Source organism: Pyxicephalus adspersus, chromosome 3 (assembly GCF_032062135.1).
Source record: "Pyxicephalus adspersus chromosome 3, UCB_Pads_2.0, whole genome shotgun sequence".
NCBI lineage: Eukaryota > Metazoa > Chordata > Amphibia > Anura > Pyxicephalidae > Pyxicephalus > Pyxicephalus adspersus.
In genome coordinates, this window is record NC_092860.1 from 127,218,716 (window position 1) to 127,244,481 (window position 25,766).

The 25,766-nt window shown below is 37.4% G+C and overlaps 1 protein-coding gene across 2 annotated transcripts; it reads right to left on the minus strand.

The window, feature by feature from the left end:
• Positions 1–1,079: 1,079 nt before the first annotated feature.
• On the minus strand, positions 1,080–21,929 carry LOC140327126 (toll-like receptor 1). 2 transcript variants are annotated; one of them, XM_072406332.1, is made up of 3 exons: positions 21,780–21,929; positions 13,478–13,583; positions 1,080–4,703 (listed from the first exon to the last, which is right to left on the minus strand). In XM_072406332.1, exons 2-3 carry the CDS (start codon positions 13,511–13,513, stop codon positions 2,307–2,309), a joined length of 2,433 nt encoding a protein of 810 aa, XP_072262433.1. In that variant the 5' UTR covers positions 13,514–13,583; positions 21,780–21,929; the 3' UTR covers positions 1,080–2,306. The 2 variants fall into 2 exon arrangements, with proteins under 2 accessions (XP_072262433.1, XP_072262432.1); XM_072406331.1 differs by lacking the exon at positions 21,780–21,929 and adding an exon at positions 13,991–14,209.
• Positions 21,930–25,766: the final 3,837 nt, after the last annotated feature.

Sequence of the window (25,766 nt, forward strand, 5' to 3'; positions counted from 1 at the left end):
ACCATCCAATGACAGCAAGGTGTGGGCTGTCTGAGGAGCTATAACCACATGTATTATGATGCTTGTAGACACTCCCAAGAGGCCCTTGTTCTAGCTATTATTAATATTTCCATAAGTACAGGTTTTATCAACTGCAAACCCCCAGATTATTAATCACCACAAGAAAGGAGTTCACAGAGACCAAACTAGGCATGTCTGGGACTTATGGTTCACCAGAACAGACTAAATATGGCTTCCAGGCTTTCCTGAGGCCTAGGAGACTAGTTCTTAGACTCAAAATGCTCACCATAATGGTCCAACTACAAATCAAACTACTACTTTTTACCGGACAGTATATTAGAAATATAAAGATTAATAAATGGGTTTCAGAATACATCTCAGAGTCAAATCAGAGAACCACTATGCTAGCATTTTTTGAGTTTTATGACACCTGGAGACACAAAACTCCAACTTTTACAATGGGTGTTGTAAACTAGAGGGTCTGGAAGGATGCTGGTTGTCAGATCAATAAATATCCGATAAATGGGAAATTTATCACCCTGGTCTGGTATATTTTCAAACAAAGACCAAAAACCTTTACATTTAATAAGAGATCAGGAATTATTGTTATCCCCAATATAACAGGCACATGGAGACACAAAACCAGGTCCATACAGGTACCAGGTATGTATGGATTAAGCTGAGTGAAGAAACATTGGTATCTATTCTTGTTCTCTCCAATGATTGATTGTTTGAAGGTTATTGGAGTGATATATTTTTGTGATGTATTTTTTGATATATTTTTTGTGATATATATGTATATATATTTTTATATATATATATATATATATATATTTATTATAATGTGGAGCATGTTGAAAAAGTGGACCATGTTCTGCAAATCAGCAAATCAGGAAACAATACCATATAATTCAGTCTTGAGTATTTTGCCCAAGCATGTGGATGATGTAGATGGGATTTATAAATTCCTGCAAATTAGTGGATTACTGAAATGTACAATTTATTATAGGTGGGTGGGTTCATCACTATTACATAAGTCATTTATGCATTTTGTTGTTCCAATATTGTACTTTAAGACCTTGTTTTTCAGAATCTTTTTATTGTGGTATTAATATATTCCTTTTTTGAGCTCACTCATAATGATGCCATGTATTTTGAAGTGCTTACATTATATTCCATTAAGGATCAGATGGTAAATTGCTTTATATATTATTGTTATTGGGAATGGTGTCATGTCTTTTGCTATGGTATTGCCACAAAAACTAAATTTCCTAGTGCGAGTTTAAGACATCGCTCACAGATGGTATTATAATACGGTAGAAAAAGAAGCAAAACTTTCAAGTCAAAAATCATATCTTGGCCATATTTATGCACAATTTGTCTTTTCCATGTGGTACCATATGTATCTCATCATGACTAAAATTAAACCAAGACTCATGTCCCCATTACAGAAGGAAAGTAAATCTGTAAAAAAAAAGTAAATCTGTAAAATAGTGGTAACTCATGACTTTTCTTAAGCCTTGTGACTGTCCAATCTTGCCATTATTTTACTACTTATTTGAACACAATGACTTTTTTTTACATTTTTCACTTGGGATACATGTCAATATAAAAAAAACAGACATTTGCTGACATCAAAAAAGAAACATTTTGAGGTATCTACTGACTTGAGAACAATTACAGACAATGGAATAAATACATTAAATTCAGCAGCTCTACACAAATGTGGAATGCCATTTGGGACTTACAATAAAGAAAAGTAAAGTTTCCTGGTTATACTTCATAAAACTATGAAACATTGACTTGACATGTATGTATATAAAATTACTACATCTAGTTTAATAAAAAAATAATCTGTTTGAAGAGGAAACAGGAATTTCATTTAATTAATTTTAACTGGAGACGAGCTGATAAGGGAGGAATGGGAGAAGGTGTCACCCTAAAATACTGCAATAATTACAACAGTTTACTCACTGAACTCCAAGCAAACTACTTTATCACTGACAGAGGGGAGCATATAATTGTTCATTATACAGTAGGTGAAGCTGATTCAGGTAACCAAAAACATTCTGGTTGCTGGATATTCATGTTTACATGAAAACATTTATACCTGAGCAGTGATTTTGTCTCCTTTTTTTTATAAAACAATTCAGCCAACATATAAATATAAAGTTTGCAATTATTTATACAAAAATAAGTTAGTCTTTTTCATACTGAATAAAATACAGGCAAGTCTTTGGCAAAATAGCCTTGTTTGTTACAGTTAGTCTACGTAGGCACCTTTATAGATTATGTCCATTGAGCTCTCAATGGTTGTTGAAGTCAGTCTCGTTTTCAAACTCCCCTTCATGAACTGGAAGGTTTATCTGAATTGCTCCCCTGAGGTTCGCCCAAAAAAGTCCTTGTTTGGCTTTCTCCTTTGGCCATTCCAAGTACGTCCTTTGCTTCATTAGAGCTTTTAATTTACTGTATTTCTTGGGAATAAGATATTGGGGAATAGGTTCCAATAAAATAAGTATTAGATTGTCAGAATTCTTGCCAAATAAGGAGTGTTCTGCAAAACATAATTCATAATGACACCATTCACTTTGAAGGAAATTTGGAGAAAGGATAAAGATAGACTTGAAACTTTTCTCTATGCAGCAGATAATGTTGTCAATAATTGCTTTACCTGGAACAAAGTCTCTTTCATGGAGACATAGTCTTATTGCGCCATCATCTTTCTCAAGGTTTGGCAATAAAAAGTTTCTTACCCAGCTGCCATCTTTTTGGCTATATGAGATGAAGCCATGAAAATGTTTCGTTCTTTGGATCTCAGGTAAATTTTCCTGCTTTACTTTATGTTTTCTTCGAAGCCACTGGAAAATCATCTTCAGATACCAAGGTATATCAAAATATTTACATGTGAAGAATACGAGCAATATCACAACCAATACTGAACTTATAATAATACCTATTAAAAGGTAAATATTACATGATACTTCAGAAAGATGAAAGTCCTTAAGAATGATTCCTCTAAAATCTTCAGGATGTTCACATTTATAGGATGCTGGCCAACCCACCATTTCTCCTTTGAATACCTGGACAGAGCTAACAAATGCCCTTATTTCACAATTACAAACAAATTTGTTGTTTAGAGCACTTACTTTCTCTACATTACGACAGCTTTGCAAGAATTCAGCTGATGGAGAAAATATAACATTACTGTCAATATTTAGGACCATCAAATTCCCACCGATGTAGCTGCAATCTGGTATATTGCTCAGCTGGTTTAACGCCAGATTTATTTCTTTTAATGCTGTTAACATTTTAAGGTCTTTAGATACACTTTTTACCTGGTTTCGGGAAAGATCCAGTATTTCAATACTGTTCGGCAGACATTTAAAAACTGAATCTGTTAACTTATTTTTAGACAAATTTAGGAACACCAGATTTTCTGACCATGCACAGTGACCATTCTGGTCATAATGCAACGAATTAAAACTCACATCTAGATGTTGCAGAAAATCCAAAGTTGAAGTCATTGAGCTCAAGCTTTGGAGCTTCTCTAATTTGTTATTATGTAAGTTAAGATATTGAAGAACTGGAAGAGATCTACATTGTTGAAAAACACCATCAGTAATTCCATTATTTGCAAGGTTTAAAGACTGAAAAATGCTGGGATATATAGGACAAACAAAGTAAGTGAGTTCTGCATTGGACAAAGTCATTTTCCGGACAAACATTTCTGAAAAGATGTTCAAAGGATGGTCACCAGAATATTCAAACACCAGCAAAATAACATTTTCAATGTGAAATGATTCTAGAGAACCTTCTGAGACATCAATGGATTCATATTCAAAATTTTCTATGATTGTGAGGTCATGGATAACAAGATGTTTAACTGAGGACTTCCAAAAGCCCCCGAGAACCAGTGCCATATGATTCCATGGCATTGTAATATCGCTAAGAATTAGAGTTGTTACATTTGAGGTTTTGGCAATCGAAGACAACAGATTCGATGGGCAGTCTGTACACATAAACTGAGAAATTTCCAGAGTTCTTGTGGTTGTAAAGACATCGTTGAAGAATGAAAAAATAGTGATAAAGAGTTGTTGGGGTAAAATGATATGTAACTTTTCAGTCTTTATTGACCTTAGACTACCAGGATAATATCCTTGCAATTCTTTAAGGTCTAGAAATATGCTTTTAAGCTCCAGGAGCGCAATGTTTGCAAAATCATTTTTCCCAATCATTTTACTGCTTAATCCAAGGTGTTCCAATTTTGTCAAGGAGCCAAATTCCTGGCAGAGATACGTTGTTTTAAAGTTATTGTGGGACATAATCAAGCTTTTAATGCCTTTGATAAATGTAAGTGACCTACAGTCTATATTAAAGATTTTGTTGTGTGAGATGTCTAGATTTTCAAGAAGAGAATTAAACTGGAACACGGAAAAGTCTACTTCCTCTAGAAGGTTATAAGAGAGGTCCAACGTCTGTAAATTGGGGTATAATTTGAAATCACTTTCCCGAAGGCTGCTAATATTGCATTGACTCAAATATAGCTGCGTAACCAGAGACAGATTGGTGTGTTGTTGAGATCCAGTGCAAAATTTACCAAAGGTGCTGGGCAGAAACATGAATGTCAGGAGCAAAGATACACAGAATGCTTTATATGTGTTCATGTTCTGTATAATTATTCTTGTTCTTCTCTTTACTGTAACCTGTGTGGGAAAAAAAACAGTCAAGTGTTATTTCCTAAACTCTTTCTGTATCTGTATAACCCAGTAATACGTGGTATTAGAGTTAAAACAATAGCTGTGGGTAAACTATAATAGTCATGATTCTTTGGGACATGCTGGCAAAACTTCCTTGATCTCTTTACCCCTTCCCCCTTCTAAGATGGATTTCTTAACTCTGCTAATTCTACATGACCAAATAATTTTATTAGGATCATTGACCAGTAGAACTGAACCAGAAATTCCAGTAAAAGCATTCTAAGAAGTATTGGAAACCAAAATATAATTTAACTTTAAAGTATCTTATAAATAAATTATAGAACATTTTTGCTTGCACTTATCGTAATCTATTTAAAGACTTCATAGATTGTAGGCTCTTCGGGGCAGGGTCCTCTCCTCCTTCTGTGTCTCTGTATCTGTCTGTCATTTGCAACTCCTATTTAATGTACTGTGCTGCGTAATATGTTGGCGCTAAATAAATCCTGTTAATTAATATTATTATAATATAATAATTTTAATAATAATAATAATAATAATAATAATAGTAAAGCTATTTTTCAGGCAGATATAAAACCACCAGGTAATACAGTAATTAATTAAATATAGTTAGTATAAATACATGAATTTTGTTTTGGTATCAACCTCCTGGAATCTCCTGTACAGCAGCACTCAGAACTGAAAAGGGAGGGGCGGCACTCTGAGCCAATCAAAGTCTGCTGCATGCACATATGGTTTTAATAGAGGGTAGAGATGAATCCTTTCAAGTAGGTTCATGTTCTGTACTGTAGAGGTAAGATCCATATGTTCTATTGCACTGGGTAGTCTCTAAAGGTCAGGTGGGATGGGAGACCCTGCTAGTAAAGTCTTGCTGAGAATCATTTGTGGTGCCACATTGTAGTGGAAAATAACAGATACATTTAAAAAGTTAAAATTTAAAAAAGTTAAAAGAGTAAAGTTAAGTTAAAAAGACTTAATATGCATTATGATGCATGACAATGTTTCAGCAGTGCCAGGATAGAGACTTCTGAATCCTGAGTTTATGTGTGAAATGGTATGCATACACTATACGTTCCTTGCTATATGGATGTTTTATTCATCTGCAGCTTAGTATGTGTATATCCTATTTTGTGGTGTTCAGTAGTTACTGCAGTCTTGCCTAGCAGGGCTTTTTCTTAATAAACTCACTTCTATGTCATTATTTCGCCAGCACAATATATCCTGAAGCCGAACCATCATTTTCACTTCCTTATCGTTTGGTATTATGCAAACTATGGGTGTGTTTGCTTAGTGTTCTATTAATTCTTTGTTCCTTGGGCAATCTGTTTTGAGTTTTTTTTCTTTGGTCTAATGAAAATGTTTGTAGTTTGCTTGCTTTTATTTATTGTTCTTTATAATTTAATTCACTCATTAAAAATGCCTTTTGACTTGTGATATGAATTGCAGAGACCACCTGTCAGTTTATTGCCATATTGTAAATAGGCCATGTGCAGACCCATTTGGAAGGAAGGCAGATCACAAAAACACATTGGCCCCCAATGTATAAGTAACTTCTAAAAAAAAGAATAAAATAGATGAAACACCTACTAAAAGAAAGAGCAGCAAAGTTGGAAAGTACAGTGGCCGATATGACATCAGTAACTCTCTTGCGAGGGTCAGTATTTCTCTTTGCAGACCTGCTTACTCCTTGGAGAGAGCCTTTGGACCCAATACACATTTCTTTTTTAGGGATGAGTGAACACCTGGAAGTTTGGGTTCGCCGGGATTCCGCTGAACATCGGCTCAAAGTTCGGGTTTGGGTACCCAAAATTGTAAAGTTCGGTACGGACCCGAACTTTACAGTTTGGGTTCGCTCAACACTATTCTTTTTATGTATGTAAAAAATAAAGTGAAAAGCATCAAAATTTCTAAGTGCTTAATTTCATATTTTATTAAAATCCAATGTTATCTAATTTTTTTGGACTGACTAAGTGTTACAACCTCTCTCAGATTTGTATTTCTTCCTCTGTGGTCACCACATGTAAGAAAGGTAAAAACCATTCTTGGGTTCTTACATGCCTTCAATTTACACAGCGGATATCCATAAACATAGCAGCTGCCATTTTGTGTTATTGAAACTAATATAAAAACTCCACAAGCCCGTTTTCAAGGTAAATAGTGATTGGCATTCCCACTGGCTTATTGTTCTGGAAAGTCAAAAACCACCCTGATGACCACCAGGCAAGGGGAATGCTGACCATTATTTACCCTTATGACATAGCTGCTGTTGTAAATAATGGCTGTAAGCCCATTTTCAAGTTAAATAGCGGTCAGAGTTGCACTTTGGTGGGTGCAGACATAGCCGATCACCATCATTTACCTTGGGAATGGGCTTACAGCTGCTATTTACAATATTCAACATATTACAATACCAGCTGTGAGCTTCTAGCGAATACGCACAGTGCTGTATAGAATAATGAGTATAACAAGTTACGTTTAATAAGTTATTTGTTTGCTTTTGTTATAACCGAACTGAATGTCAGATGGGGTCCAAAAAACTAACAACGCTAACCTAACAAAAACTAACCTAACAACAAAAACAAGTGTTGGCTGGATCCAGCAAACCTGGAATGGATTTCTTAAAAGTAATTTGATATTTGTTAGCAAATGTTATTTTTCCTGGATGAGATCCATTCCAGGTTTACTGATGAAAGTGTATCCTCTCCAATCTTGGAGAGCTTTAAGAAATCAGGCCCAATGACACACTTAGGAGATGGCACTGTTAATTGTAACAAGTGCTTGTTATTAACCTGTGGAACTAGTACCTAATGGTACCCTATCCCGACCCCTTACTAATATTTCAGCTCTGTCTGACTACAATCCTGACCTGGGATAATATTTCTTAACAATTTTTCTATACTATACCTTTTATCATTAAAAAGCCATCCTCTAGCTCCACTCAAATTATTCTGCATAGAATGAGATAATGTAATCAGTCTGCTGCAGGGATAACGAATCATATCCTCAGTCTCCTCTTGCCATTGATCACACCACAGTATTGTTACAAGGTTGAAGCCTTGATGGGGTGGTATCTCTGTTTAGTCATTTTAGGATGACTTTAGATAATTCCTGAACAAAGATTGTAGTGTCTTTCTAAAAACAAAAAGACAGTATTCCAGAGACGTCTATTTTCTCAGGTAAAGCAGGACTAAACCAAGAAATTAAAAAATTGTGACCTGGCAATCTGGTTCCTTACCCCCCTCCCCTTTTTTCTATTGTTGTCTACACCCCTTAAACGTCTTAACTCTATAAAGATGTATTGAAACAAAAAAATTGTGACCAGACAGTTCCTTTTATTGCAGAAGGGACAGGCAATGTTTCATCTGCTAAACAATAACCTTACCTATTTGGTTGCAATTTTTTTATTGCATTCACCTGCCCGTGGTTTATTGCAGTTGCCACCATCCTCTTTCTTTTTCTGGCCTCTTAGGCCTTTTTATTGACCTTGTTGGGAAGCACCGGCATGCCTATGCGGATATGGCGAAGCTAGAATGCACCTAATCTACAGGTTAAGATATACTTTAGAATGCTGGATGTGTTGCAGACCTTATCTTCTCAGCACCTAAATTGCTCAGCACTCATAGCAAAAGAGTTACAAAGTTCTAATAAATCCACCAGCACATAACTCAGATTGTCTTCTGCACACACTTGAAAGTAGTAAGTAGAATTCGGCATGCCTATGTCTAAATCATCTCCTATGTACACATCTTTTAATGTGAAAACTTATTTTGTATCCATCACAACAAATATCCGTGGATTTATGGCAAACAAAGGAATACTATTAAATTTACCTATCACCAACCTGGCCTATTAATCATATGGTACATAGTTACAGACTACTTCTTACATTTATTAGAAACTAAAACCATTTGGGCAATGTAACTGAAAGAAAGTCGTATGCAAATGACATATTTTCAAAGCACAGTGTCCAAATGGTTTACTCATTTAATGCTATTTATATCCGTATTTAGAAGCAAAGTCAGATTCTGGCTGTTCATACACGGAATAAAAAGTTAGTGAAATCAGTGACTTATTAATAAGTAATAGGAAAAAAAAATCAAAGTTGTTTCCAGTAAAACCTGTTTAGGTATCGGCAGATCAAATAGACTAAATAGTTATAAACTAGCATTAACTCTGTACATATATTTTCCGGGGTTGTCTGAAAGTCCCCTACCACAGCTCAGAATGATAAAACATAACTCTGCTGTGACACTTATACATTATCCTACAACTTAAACTATTCTAGAGCAAGAAAATATTGATGTATCTTTTCAGTATAGCACTAACATATTATGCAGCGCTTTAGTTCATAGTTATGTCATCAAATGTCGTTCAGAGGAGCTCATATCTAACATCCTGCATAGTTCAATGCAATAGTGATCAATTTACTTAGTAAAGGGGCCCTCAAATGAAGCCTGTGACATTAGCATGGGGCCCACATTCAGTTGTTAGAAACTGCATACATGCTAAAAAAAGATGTTCAGAGACTACAGGCATGTCACAACAGATGGTCAGAGACTACAGGCATGCAACAGGAGGTGGTCAGAGAATACCTGCATGTTACAAGAGATGGTCGGAGAATACTTGCATGTTACAAGAGATAGTCAGAGACTACCTGCATGTTACAAGAGATGGTCAGAGACTACAGGCATGCAACAGGAGGTGGTCAGAGAATACCTGCATGTTACAAGAGATGGTCGGAGAATACTTGCATGTTACAAGAGATAGTCAGAGACTACCTGCATGTTACAAGAGATGGTCAGAGACTACAGGCATGCAACAGGAGGTGGTCAGAGAATACCTGCATGTTACAAGAGATGGTCAGAGACTACATGCATGTTATGGTCAGAGACTACAGGCATGGTATGTTTAGAGACTACAGGCATGCTACAAGAGATGGTCAGAGACTACAGGCATGCTATAGGGATTTATCAGAGACTACAGGAATGCTACAGAAGGGGTACCTGGGATTGCAGGGATGAGATGGTCATTGATTTGTGCCATAATAAATATTTGTCTGAGTAAGTTTTTTTTTGGTGAAGCCACCTATTCCACCACTCACACAAAGATGAGGAAAACATACATAAACTCCATGCAGGCAGTGTCCTGATCAAGATTCAAACTTGGGATCTAAGTGGAGCAAGGCAAGAGTGCCAGCTGTTGTGCATTCATCAGGCATAAATAAGTCACTATTTGTGGGCTGTGGGCTGATTTACAAATTGAAGGATTGATGGGAGGGTCTATTTTGTACTAAAATGCTGGCAGTGGTAAACTAAGATTGTATTCCTTCATAGTTACATAGTAAGTCAGGTTAAAAAAAGACATAGGACCATCAAGTTCAACCACTAGGGAAATAAAAATATCCCAGATATAAAACCCTATGGACATAGTTGATCCAGAGGAAGACAAAAAAAAACCCCGGGTACAATTTGCCTCAACAGGAGAAAAAATTCCTTCCTGATTCCTTGAGGCAATCGGATGTCCCGTGCTTGATTTGCACAATTCAATTAGATTTTCTTGTGTTTATAGAAAAAATAAAAATACATCTGGCCACCAGAAAGCCTTAAAATAAACGGTTCCTTTTTACTAAAATGGAATGTCCACTCACACACATTTTCCCAAATCATCTGTAAAAATGTACCTGAAAAAAGGTAAAACTATACTCTGCATCACAGGGCATGATGTCACTGTCCATTCAGTAAGGTTGTGGGGGAACGCAGAGCAGCTGAAAAATGTATTTTTCGGACCCGTCACTTGTTCTGTATTCACTAGGAATCTTCTCGGAAGGACAATGATGTCACACACAGGGATGCAATGGATACAAGTAAGGTAAGTAGAATTCTAACTTTTTTTGTTTTAGTTGCCTTCTTTTACCTACTATGTATAGGGCATTTGGGAAGTGTGAGTTGGCCCAGCGAGTGTAAGATTACCTTTCATTATAGTGAAAAATCTTCCTAAAAAACTGATACAGTAGACAGTGATTTGTTATGTCTTTGGCTACATAACAATGCAATTGTGAAAAGTGACCCAGCACAGAGTGCAAACCATGCAGAATAAAAAGTATACCAGGAAAAAACATTAGTAAGAAAACATTAAACACAAAGTGACATTAAAAGGACTAACAACTGTGAGTTCAGGAAAATTGTGCATACACAGTGGACAAGAAATGCAGTACCTATCTAGCCTAATAGCTCAACTTAGAATAACCTGACATTACTAAAAGTATATGGATTATTCCCCAAATCTACATTCCACTATGTATTTTCTAAATGCCTGGAACCATATCAATTTTTTTTGAAGCAGACTTGCATTTAAAATTTAGGACACTATGTTCAAATTACTTGTTTATATACACATATTCCCTATTTAAATACCACATCTTTGAAGCTCTATCATTGAAGATCCCCCCTTACAGAAAAAAACAACCAGTGCCGATTTCCTATTTCTGGGCGAGTTGTTCCACCTCCGCCATTCCACTTGATCCCATGATTCTCGGGAAGCTTGGGTCATACATGAGCATTGTGGCACAATGGGGCTATGGTGGCCCCTTATGATAATTAGGTCCCTCATGATATATGGGCCTTGTGATACACTGGGGTCTCAGTGGCTGTGGCAATGCTCAGGATGCCTGCATCACATGTGGCATTGTGGCACACTGGGGTCTTGGTGGTCTCTTGCAAAACTCAGGAAGCCTGTTTCACATGTGCAGGAACACAGCATTTCCAATAGACAGTGTGCATTAAAAAAGAAGAGACGGGCTCCTGCGGTGGCATGTCATTGGGGAGGAGGAGCCAAAACAAAAACATTGCCAATTTTGAAGCTAATTATTAAAAACAAAAATGAACATGAGCTATTGTGTATTGGTAAAAATAATCCAAAGTGCATACTGTCATAGTTCCATTTTAAGAAATCTAGAATGACCACAGAGATCAAAGCTATATCATCCAAATCGCAACCTAGGTAGGAGCCCATAAACCTAATGACCAGGGGCCCAATTATAATTTTTATGTTTCTTCAGTAAACTAGGGACACCCGCCTATAACTTCACAAGTAAGTATGTATTTGGTAGTGGGTATCCGTCCCAATACAAACAATGGGCAGCATGGCTTCTATTATATAGTGCAATGTGAATGATAGGATAGTATGTCCTGCCACCGGTCTGCCCGCGCCACTATTCCACAACGTATGTTCAACCAACAATGTCACGCATATGTTCCATGCATCTTCTTTAATCTCAGCAATAATAACCCATTATTCAAATCAAGGGGTTTGTTGAATTTACTACATGTTGCAACATTCAAACTACAGATTGTATCGCAACATTGTATCGCAACAACTTATTCCCGTTTGGTTAAGTTAGGTGTAGGCAGACTCCGGCCTTTAGGCCAGATACGGCCTAGCTAGTAGTCAGTTCCGGCCTAACGCCCCCTTGGTCAATCCGGCCTAATCCTGGCTGGCAGGTGTCAGTAACCTGTGGCTCCAGAGCCGCATGCAACTTTTAAGCCCCCTTGTTATGCCTCCCTTCCCTATTTACTGCGGCGACGTTAACACTTCCACCGCTGGGGTAAAGAGACATTACCTCTTCTTCGTATTCATTGCGGAGAAGAGGGACTTCCTTTCAGGGGGGGGTTCCTGGTGGGGGGCGGAGCCATCAGCGCAGGACTCAAGGGAGAGCTTAGTTTGCCTTCCTGACCTCCTAAAATGGCCTAGTAGCCAAAAAAGTTTGCTGACCCCTGGGTTAAGTGAACATCCCTGATCATTCTATTCTTTCAGGGTTTTTGAAAAATCACAATTAATCACCCGGTTTGGAATTTTATCCGGAGTCTAACTCCCCTCTCCTACAACTACAGCGGGAGTTTGAAAACGTCAAAACTTTTATTTGGTTTTATGTGTAATGTATTCCTGGGCATTAGCCGGCATTCGGCTCCTGTTCTATTTGGTCAAAAGTTTCAGCAATCTTATCAAGTCTCCCAATCCCCTGAGAAAACCCTGTTGGGTGAAACGCGTCGGAAAAGGGAAACAGGACTTTGCAGCTACCACGTGTTTTTATAACATTCCTTCATGAATTTATGATCTCTAGAACAGTGAACTCGTGTTAGCCCAGGTCTAGCGCAGAAGGACATTAGCACAAATAAATTAATACAATTTCAGTTTTTTTCAAATAAGCTCTCCCCTACAAAAGCCTGTCTTTCCTCTCTCTCGTTTTTTCAATTGGCAATGTGAATTATAGCTCTGATGCTGCATTTCAGCTGCTTTGAGTTATGTTTCTTTTCGTGCAACATATCGTATTTTAGATGTGTTTGCATTGCAGCAGGTTGAATGCAGCTTTGCATTTTATTATTATTATTATTATTATTATTATTATTAAACAGGATTTATATAGCGCCAACATATTACGCAGCGCTGTACATTAAATAGGGATTGCAAATGACAGACTAATACAGACAGTGATACAGGAGGAGAGGACCCTGCCCCGAAGAGCTTACAATCTAGTAGATTGTAATACATTTTAATACATACATTTTAACTGTGATATTTCAGAATGCAAAAGTCGATGTTTGAAGGAACAGTCATATACATAAGTTTTTCAGCAATTAATAAGGGCTCATGCACATGGGTACTTTAATGGATTTCACCGGTCACATGTAGACACACATCCCTCAATGCCATCTAGCAATAAGTGTTATTATGTTATTAGCATATAAATAAAACTTCACACTTACCTGTATGCAAGTCATGACTGCAGGGAATCTGAACATCCCACACTTAAAAATCACATGAATAAGTTATTTCACCTCCATGATCTTTTTTTCTCATGGTCATTTACTCCTAAAAAAATGTTTGTAAACATTATTATGACTTACAAATGTAATCATTATTTTTTCACAATATTATTATTATTATAAAATTTTACTCCAAAAATACACATTTTCTCATACATTGTTATCCGCAGCAGTTATTTTATCACCATCACATACAGCTTGTTTCCTATTTTCTTTAATAGTCACCTAATTAAATTATCTCCAGAATGCAGCTAGTGTTATATAAGAGAAGATTTTGTTAATAAACGTTTGTTAATTGACTCTCATATTGAGTAATAAAATAATGCTGACTGTGGTATAATATATCACTATAACAGCATATGACTACTATTGGAGTAAATTACAGTTATCTGTGAACTAGAATAAAAGAAATGTCATGCCCCAGTCTTAGTATTCTATCATACAATGTGTTACCTTGCTGTGTAGTCTGCTTTGTTGTTCATGTGTTTAAATCTGCGTTTTCAGAAACAATAAGACTATTCAGTGATCAGTGTTTGTAGCCGGGACATCTTTCCTTTGGGTTTCATGTTGTGGTGTCACATTCCTGTGTTGTGCAGTTCCTCTGGAAGCCAGTCCCCTTTAAACATTTTGCAATGCACCCAAATACACTCCCATCACATCCTCTCCCTCCTCATAGTGTGAACCCAACCAGATATCACAGACAACTTCCTGCTGCTGCCCTTGTTATACCAGTTATAATATTATTGCTCAATATTACTTAAGGTCTAAGCATTATGTTGTGCAATCTTCTGTGTACTACGAGTGACTCCATTGGCTTGCTTTTTATAGTTTTTACTCACAGCTAAAAATGTCCAGGTTCACTGACATGGGTGGATTTGTGTGCGGCCAACATAAGCCTTAATATAAATCTGCTAGACAACCGTCAATGAAATAAAAAGAAAATATTTCTGCCACCTGGGTGTGTTTTTATATTAGGTTGCTGCCCCCTGAAAAGGGCTATGTAGAAATTTAAATGAAAACAGAAAAGCATTACTTGTGAAAAGTGTGTGTAACCATTTATTTTTTGATATTGTATACAGTTTTTTCATTACATGTTCAAAGTTATTCCCGCTTTTTTTCATGTGCTATGGAAATGCATCACAGCAATCACCTATTTGAACTACTTCTCAAAAACTTTGGATTTCTATAAAGAACAACATCTTCTTTAATTATTTATGAAAATATTTTGAATTTATCCGAAATTCTCCTTTAATTATCCCACATCTATGCTCACCTGCAGTCATACCCAAACACACATAACATCACTTTATTATGCATGTAAATTCTTTTCAAACTTACATAAATACAGTGCACACAGTTCATTCATATTTTCATACTTCACCATCTATATTAACATAATGATAACCCTCCTTCCCCTTCCTCCGTGCATAACGGGGGACCCAGCGCCCTGATACTGGAGCGCTTCCAAGCCCTTTTTCTCATGAGGCAAACTATCGCACCATGGGGATGGGCATTCTCTTCCCTGTTAACCCTTTGCTTTACTTTATGGGTTAATGAGCCACCTTTACGTTTGATTGGATGGCACATTTAGTCACAATGGGCCTGATTTATGAAAGCTCTCCAAGGCTGGAGAGAATACACTTTCAGAGGTGAAGCTGGATGATCCAGAAAACATGGAATGGATTTTTAAAAATAATTTGCTATTTGCTAGCAAACATTTTGAATCCTGGACCAGATCCATTCCAGGTTTGCTGGATCCCCCAGCTTCACTGATGAATGGGTATTCTCTCCAAACTTGGAGAGCTTTCATAAATCAGGGGCACAGGGTTAGGGCAGTTAGGAAAAGGGCACTTCGATCTGCGGGAGTCTCTTTGAACTCAACGCACACTTCCAGGTACAAGTTTTCTGCTTCAATGTTTAAACAACACGTGCGCGGCACTTCACAAATCCTGCGGACACTTCGGCATACATGCACAAGGCCATCTCTATGCCAGTATAAGGCAGGAGATGTCATTCTTACAGTCCGCACAATCTGCACATTTCATTCACCACCTAGCCACGCTTTGCTTTCAGCCTTGAATCAGGGTAAGTTCATGCCTAGACATCTCTTTTATTAGGTTACCACATTCTTTATCATTCGATACTACGTTTCAAATCTTGCATAATATTATTATTATCATTTCATAGTCAATTAAATTCCTGGCAGAGGAGTATTGCATAATATTTGAAACTTAATCACTGTTGTATTAGATCCTACTTTAATTAATAATTTTTATGAGATCATGAACCAATCACGTTTAACCCTTCCTTGCCATTTCTAATGAACATACTACATAATCACACATCAACTAATTTTAGAATGATTTTAGATCCCTAGAAAACCCTGTTTGGAACGCTAATCATTTCACATTGGGTAATCTGATCCTACATATGAAGCACCACGCTGAAACAGTAAGTTTATTTTAAAACTTTCAGCCATATGTACATATATATACTCTATATATATTTTACGTTACATCTACCTCCACTCTAAACAATCGTGCACTATATATACTTTTTTTCTTTATATCTCGAAAAAAATCATTGTATTATTACATTTTGGACGCGACTATATATTTCTAATACCTATGAAACCATGTTATTTGATAATTAATTTCCGTTAGATTATTGTGTGATTACAATGAGGTGCATTTAAATATGTGCTAAAAAATGTTTTTTCTTGTGTCTCAATGTACAGTTCTGTTAACGGACTCTATCCATCCCCGAGCAAGCAAATCGGCGAAATGTGTCGGAATTTGAACCATGTTTCTTTTTTAAACATTAGAGATTACTTGTTCTTAGAATCAGAGTGGTCGTGGTCCATGCAGGGGATTCCCTGTGCATACATATAATAATATCGTACGTATAATAATACCGATAATTGCAAGGCAATTGATCAACTTTGATGAAATATAAAATAGCTTTTTTTGTACGCGTATGTTATACTGTGGTCAATTGTGGATTTTATGACAGAGGCTGCGGGCCGGTGGAAATCTAAACACGGGCCGCAATTGGACCCCGGGCCGGACTTTGGACTCTGGAATGGGATAGACCCAAATTAATATATAAATATGTATATATGCGTATGTTGAAAACCTATCACTGTTATAATATATTTGATTTTCATCTGAAAAAAACCTTGCTTTCCTGTTTTCCTTTAAATTTCTGCTAGACAACTACCCTCAAATCATACTGCTAAACATCCCTAATACATCTCAGTGTATTATAAAAAGTTTCAGCCTACCAAGTTCTCATTCTTTATATTCCAGTACAATATATGCATTTTTCACAGTGGAATAGAGTACTATGTACTTACAAATAAGTTGGTGTAAGCCCTAAACTCAGTGCAGAGCCCGTAGCCTCCAACAGCACCTTGCAATTTCATATACAGTCTTATAGTCTGTAGCCCTGGGAGTCTCCAGCCCCTCACAATAACCCCCAGCTTGCTGCACAATTCCTCAGCTTTCCACAGACCCCACCAGCCCTTTACAAAATCTTCCACCTTCCAGCAGAGTTTCCAGGCCCTGTAGTGCTTGGCCAATCTCATCCCCAAGCACGGCACAGTACACCACAACTTTCCTGTCTGATTTCTGGGAGATTGTTAACGGTTTTGCTGAAGCTCTGACATCAGCACCCATTTGGGAATATTCACATCTCCACATCACTGCAATTTTATATATTCCACTGATTAGCAGCTTTAAAGCAGAACTCTAACAAAATTAACAAGATAAAATGATTAGCCCATTAAAAAATAAAACCAACTTCACCAGGCTAGTGGCAGGACTCTGGGACATAATGGTTTCCCGGCAGAGCATTGTAGGATTTGGCTGCACACATTACAACAGCCCATTCAGAATTAAGGAGTACACTTCCTGACCTGGAGTTGTATAACTTGGCAGCTCTTAGATATGTGTGATACTGGCTGCATGGCACTATTTTTTCAACAGACCTCAAAAATGCATTTAAATCATATGCATGAAGAATTGTTGCCCATAGACGTTACTGCCAACCCACTTTTACACCCTGGTTAGTAGGCCTGGCATAGAATTAGACATAGACATCAGTTAGTCATTTATCATTATTCCTCCAATTCTGGGGCAATAATACATTTAAATTACATGCTTCATATGCATGCAGAATCATTGCCCATGGAGGTTACCACTAACCCGCTTTTACATTCTGGTTAGCAGCCCTGGCACAGAATTAGGCAAAGACATCAGTTAAATCATTCCTTATTATTCCTCCCTTTTGGGGGCAAAAAGATTTCCCCCTCATGCCTATCATTCCATCTACAAGACTTGGTCAAGCCTTGGTCTCTTGTTGATATAGCTCATAGAAGGCCATTCACCCCTAGGGTACTCTACCTTTTCTGAGACAGAAGCTTTTTTCTTACCTACAAATGCGGCCCTAAGTTTCCTGGGTACTTAAAAACCCTTCGCCTTTGTACGGGGCATACTCAGTGGACCAACTGCTATTTATCCCTAATCCACCCAAAAGGGCTATTTCAGATGTATATACTAGATAGCGAGCTAATGCTAGCCTAGCGCAGGTCGATGATTGCTGATCAGTTGAGATTCTTTATCCAGGCTTGGTCTGCCATTCCCTCTTCTATGTACAGAGAAATGGCTCATCAGGGCCATGTCCCACCATATTACAGCTTTTTGATGGGACTTATCCTCTGCATGTCTCTGCATGTAGCTGCAACAAGGCAGATCTGTTCTTTGTGTTCTGGTACTGTTTTAAGTTTAAACTGTTCTGGATAATGTTGCTATCTTTGCTATAACTAATTGGCTATATTTGGGGTCTCTCGACATGCATGGAGTTCAGATAATGTGGGGATGCAAGAGACTTATTTCAATAATTTCTTTGGTGGGGAAAAATATGGATCCGTCTAGAACCTCCCAGTTTAAGTAATCTTCCCCTGGAAAAAAACTAAAATACGTCTTCTAAATGGACTGGCTGGAAGTTTCAACCAATCATTTTATACAAAGCAGAAAACTAATCAGTTGTTTAAACTATCTTCCTGGTACTTTCTAACAAGCCACCAATTGTGCTGTGAAATCGTTGTACTATTTACTCTATAACTTGTTATCATGCTGTAAACATAGGCTCATATACATGTCATTATGTTGTTATAGAACTAAATATTTGTGGCCACAAAAATGCTCTTTCCTCTCATGTTTTGTAGTAATTCATCCGGCTTGTTTTGTTATATCTTTCTTGTGTATTGTTACTGTTCCACAATAAAAAAAATTATAGTAAAACATGAAAACAAAGAACAACTTATGCTCCAATATTTACTTTCATTCTCGAAATTTCTCATAAAGTGCTTTTTTTTGTCACTAGATGTCCTCAGTCTGATGGCCAGCGATAGTCAACCGTCTCTCTCTATCTCTGAGCCCAGGTCGTCCTGGACTCACATTAGCATGTTAATAGAAGCAATGTGATAAGTTCATCTGCTTTTCTTCTTTCTCTTCCTTTTATGAATGATCTTTGTCTGAATGTCAATACATTGGCTTCTCGTACTGCTACTTCATCTCACACTCCAGCTTTGCTGTACAGGGTAGGTACCAGGTTAATGCTGGAAGGTACCAGCTACTTACACTGCTTGCAGGCTGTCCCTACTCTGTCCAGTCTCCGTCTATACTGGAGCAGTGTATTAGAGGGAATTAAGTTTATAGCAATAGCAAATGGAGTTCATGGCAATAGCAACAGACTCAGCTGAGCTCAGTTATTTCAAAGCCAATATTTCTATTTTTTAGAGACTGTTTAGTCAGTGGCAAGGTACCGATGGATTGGCGTAAGGCCAATGTGGTTCATATATTCAAAAAGGGAGCAAATTCATTACCAGGTAACTACAGACCGGTTAGTTTACCGGTCCATTGTTGGAAAGGTCCTAGAGAGGAATTTCTGCTAGAAAATATTATTAGAAGTGATAGTCAGCATGGCTTCAATAAGGACCGAAGTCCTCAAACAAATTTACTCTCTTTTTATGAGGAAGTAAACAGGCAGACAGTGGAATAGCAGCTGATATAGTGTACTTGGACTTTGCTAAAGCATTTGACACTGTACCCCACAGACGGTTAATACAAGTTAGGGTCCATAGGTTTAGAAAAGTCAATCTGTAAATGGATAGAGAACTGGCTTAAAGATCGCATCCAGAGAGTTGTAATTAATTATTCATACTCTGAATGGTCTAAGGTTATTAGTGGTGTACCCCAGGGTTCAGTGTTGGGACCTTTACTGTTTAACATCTTCATAAATTATATAGAGTTTGGGATTAAAAGTACCATTTCTGTGTTTGCAGATGACACCATACTATGTAATGGAATTAAGTCCATACAGGATGTCTATAATCTACAGGCAGACCTGTTTGATTGGGCAGCCAAGTGGCAAATGACATTTAATATAGATAAATGTAAAGTTATGCACTTGGGAGCTAACAACATGCTTCATACTGTCTGGGGAGAATACATTTGGGGGAGTCAGAAATGGAAAAGGATCTGGGGGTTCTGGTAGATCATAGACTTAATAACAGAAGGCAATGCCAAGCTGCAATATCTAAAGCTAGTAAAGTACTTTCTTGTATTAAAAGAGGAATAGACTGCAGAGATGGAGACATTATCCTGCCCCTGTACAAAGCATTGGTCAGACCACATCTGGAATGTGCAGTCCAGCTTTGGGCTTATTATTGTATTGGAGAGAGTTCAGAGAAGGACAACTAAACTAATAAAAGGAATGGAGGAGCTCAGCTATGATGAGAGATTAGCTGAACTGAATCTATTCTGCCTTGAGATGACATGTTTAAGGGGGGATATGATCACCCTGTATAAATTTATAAATGGTCCATATAGAGAACTCTCTTCCCCATTATTCACTTTGAGATCATTACAAAGGACAAGAGGGGACTCTTTACGCCCGGAGGAAAAGAAGTTTAAGCTCCGGATAAAGAAGGGATTCTTCACTGTAAGGTCTGTGAAAATCTGGAATCGGCTCCCTCAGGAAGTAGTAGATTGCTATAGATTGCTTTCAGAAAAAGCTGGATGATTTCTAGAAGCACAGAATATAACTGGGGATTAAGGCTTTAAATTAAAAATACCAGTGACTGTTGATCCAGGGAACATCCGATTGCCTCATGGAATCTGGAAGGAATTTTTTCACCTGTACCAAATTGTACCAGGGTTGTTTTTGCATTCTTCTGAACCAACTATGTCCTATAGGGTTTTATATCTGGGATATGTTTATTTCCCTAGTGGTTGAACTTGATGGACTTATGTCTTTTTTAACCTACCCTACTATGTATTTATATGTAACCCATCTTCATAGTCCTGATCAATGCATCTGTCTCATAAACTCTATTCTAATTGAGACTTTGCACCCCACTTGTCTTACCCCTGAATATATACAGAGAAGACTGGGGTAGGTAAGTGTATGACACCTTAGAGGGAATGTGGAATAGATCAGATCCCACTGAGTATAACCCCACTAAAAAGGGAAGTAAATTTCAAGGAAAAAAATGTGTTCTAAGAGAAATATAGAAGCTGGCATTTTCAAATTACTGTTACCAGGTTTTGTTGGGATTTTGTTTAATCAGGGATGCTGACATTGAATCAAGTGTCAATGATGTAGACGAAACTAAAATCAATAGATTAGTATGACAGACAGAAAAACAATATAGTAAGGTCAGCAATAACACCATAGTTTCATTAATACCAATTTCCTTTGCAATAAGTATATATACATGTTGGATCACCTGGGTTCTCCCATATTAGTCTTGGAGGGAGAAATAAATCAGGCCCATGGTGACAGCATGTACCTCCATGGATTTAGGGTCATTGTGTGTTGGTATAATATGAGCACTATGAGTTTAATTATTTTTGGATTTATAATAAAGCCAAATTGTAGAAAACCCCTGCCACCAACAGCTGACTTTTCTGGTCTAATAGCACCTTTCCAGTGAAACTTTTATAAACTTCAAGAGTTTGCCTGCTGGCTGTTATGTCACGTGCGATAAGGTGGGGTGCTAATATTTCTAAGCTCTCCTATTGCCCAGAGGTGACAGGTGACACACTTCTCTACCAATCCCTGCTAATCTGGGTTCATGTTAGGTTTGGGTGTGGGCCTGCATGTTCTGCTGGCAGCTTGCCTACAGCACATACCTAAATCAAGTGCTAGTTTTAAGTCTTTGTATTTTATATATTACCTGTGCCTGTACTGCTCCATGTTGCAAAAATGTTCTACTTTCCTTGTCCAGGTTCTGGTATCTTCTACAATCACCTCCTCCTCAGTCTAGCACAGGAGTCTTCTCCAGCCTGCCATTTATCCTGGAAGCATATAGGTCACTGTTGTCCCCCTAGGAATGGAGGAGGAGAAAGAAATAGCTGGTGATGTAATTAGGACTGGGCAGACGACTGCTGGAAAAAAAAGTCGCAGGAAATACAGAAGCAGCCATTACAGAACTTCTCCTGGATTAAAAGTATTTGTCATTCTGTCTTCACCTTAAAGAAGAATCTCATCATTTATGTCGAGTGTAGAAAAACTGATCTAAAAGTGACAAAAATGAATAAACTTACTAAATCATTATAGCATTTGCAGAAAACTGTATGATTAAGCCAGTAAAAAGGGTAGAATATGCCAGTATCCATATATTTGGAGATGTGTTGGAATGGAAACAGAACTTTCTATTTTTATCCCGGAATGCCGCTTTTACATCTTTGCTTATGTATAATTTTCAGACAGAGAAGTCCGCAATGGCAACTTCCTTTTTGCAATATTGTGCTAACAATATGCTACTATTGTACTAAAGTCTGTCCCTGGAATCTGCTCCCAGGTCTTGTTCATACTTTACATTTTACACAACACACATGCATTTTTGTTTGTGTTGCAATGTGGACGATCAGCAACCCAATAACTTGAATAGGCTGCCAAATGTAGTGCACCACACATACACTTTGTGCATTCACACGCAACACATTTCCATTGTCGGAAACAATTTTTTGTGATCATTTCCAGTGACAGGAGAATGTGTGAGAGCTGTACACACAGTACTGTCCTGTTTTATGGATAGGGGGAGGATGAGTGAGTGACACCACATTGCATTATCCAGAGGAAAGTATGGCGGTCATCCCTGCTAGGTTGTTCACTTATCCGCCTGGAGGGATACGCCTGGGACAATCACTGGTATTGATCTCAGATTGCAATATTCTAAAGTGTGTAAGTAGCTTTAGGCTCATCACACAAATGCGATGTATGCAGAAATGCATGTTATCGCAATGCACAGTACATACATTGGTGCACTGGGTTGCAATTCATTGGAAATGGTACACTAAATGGTGTGTACCAATGCAGGGCATGGCTGATTGATGAACAACCACATAATATAATTTCCAGGACTTAACACACATTTGTCCTTTAACCTTAAAGTCTTTGTTAAAACCGAATGCCCTTCTATTGAGCGACACTCTGGAAATGTAAGGACTACATAACAATACTTTCAGTACCACTACACGTGGTTGACTCTCATCAATAGTATTATCTGTTTTGGAAGATGGGCTAGCCAGAAATGTTTGATTTCTAATAACTTTCCAAATCTTGGAATATAAAAAGCAAGTAGCCTATAAAAAGTGCAAAAGGATATATTATTTTTTTTGTTAAAACATTTCATAAAAAGTCGGACATTATCCAGGGTTTCCTTTGGATTTAGTTTCTAAACAAGGCAGAAAACCTGCAATTCCTTCAAATGTATTCTGCGTGTTTGGGATGAGTGTTTAATGCACACTTTAAAAAGCCAGGGGGTAATTTATTAATAACGCTTATATGAACTGGTAAATAGATAGGCTTGTTTTCATTCTTTGAAATTGGAGATGAATGAATAGCACTTGTAGTTGTACCTAATAGTACAGGTTCTGCAGGTGAATTGCTTTTAGTTGCTGGGACATTTACCAGCAACTAGTGGAAGCAATGTATTCACTGCAGTGGAATGTGGGCGCCACCTAGTGGTTCTTCTGAGTATTACTTCTTGCATGATTTATATGGTATTGGCAGTGTAAGTAATTATGGGACAATTTTGGATAAAGGGATCAGGGTAACTTAAATTAAAATATGTTTAATATCAAATCATAATCATTACATTTTGTATAGACCAGACTGGTAAGGGCTTATTCACACCAGTAGTTTTGTGCAGTAAAAATCCAAGAACAAAGCAATTTGCCTTATTTTCTAATGCTTTAAATCACATTGATGCACTCAAAAAAATTGGACATGTTGCAGGTTTGTCCAGATCATTCCACATACTGCAAGGCATCAAAAAGATATTACAGAACATTAAAAACATCAGAATAAAGCACTGCAATGTGTGGTAACAACACAAGTCATCACAGCACAGTGCAAACCAGCATGTATGCATTATGTATACAAATCTGAGAATAACAAGTTTGATCTTCAAGAATAATTTTTAAGAATAAAAGCAAAGTAAATGTTTTGGGAATGCCATTGCCAATGCTAATTGGTAAAAAGGTTTACATGGATTGTAACACTGTATGCAGTATATATATCATATAATTCAGTGATTTTTAAAGCCAAATCCTTAGGTATTGATCAATATAATGATCCTACTCTACATCAAGTTTAATATATTTAGCATTTTTATAAGACTTGAGGTAGAATTTATATTTAAAAACAAAATGTAAAAAAACTTACATTTTACAGTTTACTATATTTTAATGCACCGTATCTTTCTTTGCAAGCATGTTGCAATGTTCTGTATTGGTGTGAACATAGCCTACTGAAAAAAATGTATTTTATTTGATATTGTATGTAGCTTGTGTTGGGCATGCACATGGTGTGAAAGTCCTAAATCAGCTGCAGTCAATGAACATAGAGCTGGAAAAGGTAAGCTATGTAGTTCATTAAAAAATAGAAGCAGTCATGCAAATTTGCTTAGCAAATAAATCATTTATTAAAAGTGATAGGATGTAGGTGCACTCACCCCCCAGAGGCAGCTTAATTTTCCTGGGTTTTCCTTCTGATGGGGCAAAAATAATCCTAGATGTTCACTCATCTTTAGTCTAGGGTTGATTAATTGAGAACTCATGTAGCAGAGAGGATTAGAGTGAGCAGAATGTCTGGTGGTTGCAGTTCAAATCCCAAAATCGTGAATCATAGCACTGGCATCTAACCTTTAGTATTCCAGCTTGAACTCAGCATTAATGACAGGTGGAAAGTAAAGCATCTGTCTTCCGAAGTGGGTCTTTTATTTGCAATGACAGTCCCAAGCTAAGTATAAAGAGGCTTCAGTCATAGATGTGTGATTCCCTTCTCCAGCACCTTTACCTGGTTAGGTCTCTGATTACTGGAAACCAGTCTCATCCTCCTAAAAGTCCACCATCCAGGACCTGGCTTTACCTGGCAAGCATATCCTAGAACTTTAACCTCTTCTACCTTAATGGAAGCTCGGTACTAAAGGACTGCTACATAGGGTTCACTTATTATTATAGGAAAAATGGGCTACAAATGAGTACAAACAAGGACTTGAGGTGCTAGGCTGTAGTTATGTTCATTTACATCTTCCTGCTTGTAGCCCTAAGCAAAAGTTTGGGTCCTTCCCCCCAATAGGTATATGTTCTTTATGTTATGGCACTGATATTGTTTTAATTTGCATATGGGTGACCAAACTCATACTAACTCCAGTTTGAAGAATTTCACCAATACCTGGCCTGAGAAGAGAAACTTGATCATTGCTCAAGGAACCGCTGGCAACCTCTGGAGGAACTCTAGGGTTCCATAGAACACTGCTATAACCCTACATAATTACAGGACTCAGCAGTGGAAGGAACCATAATGCACAATAGGGGACGCCGGTATTTGACACTTCTAGAATTTGCTAGAGACTGCAGTGCAGGAAGATAACAAAGTTCCTTTGAGATTTGGAGTAGCAGAATTTGAAGTAAGTGATTTGTTGTAGCTTCTTATGACAAGGTGGTGCTTAAAACTATTTTTGATAAATCATATTAGAAATAGTCAGTTCTACATGAATCTGTAATGGGACAGGTGTAAATAAAAAGCTATATTAGAAAATAAATTACCTACACCTAGCCAAATCCAGAGCTTTTTTGTAAAATCAACACATGACACCACAAAGTGCTTGCTAAGGGCTTACTAATGCCGTCTTACAAGTAAACTCTTCCATGTA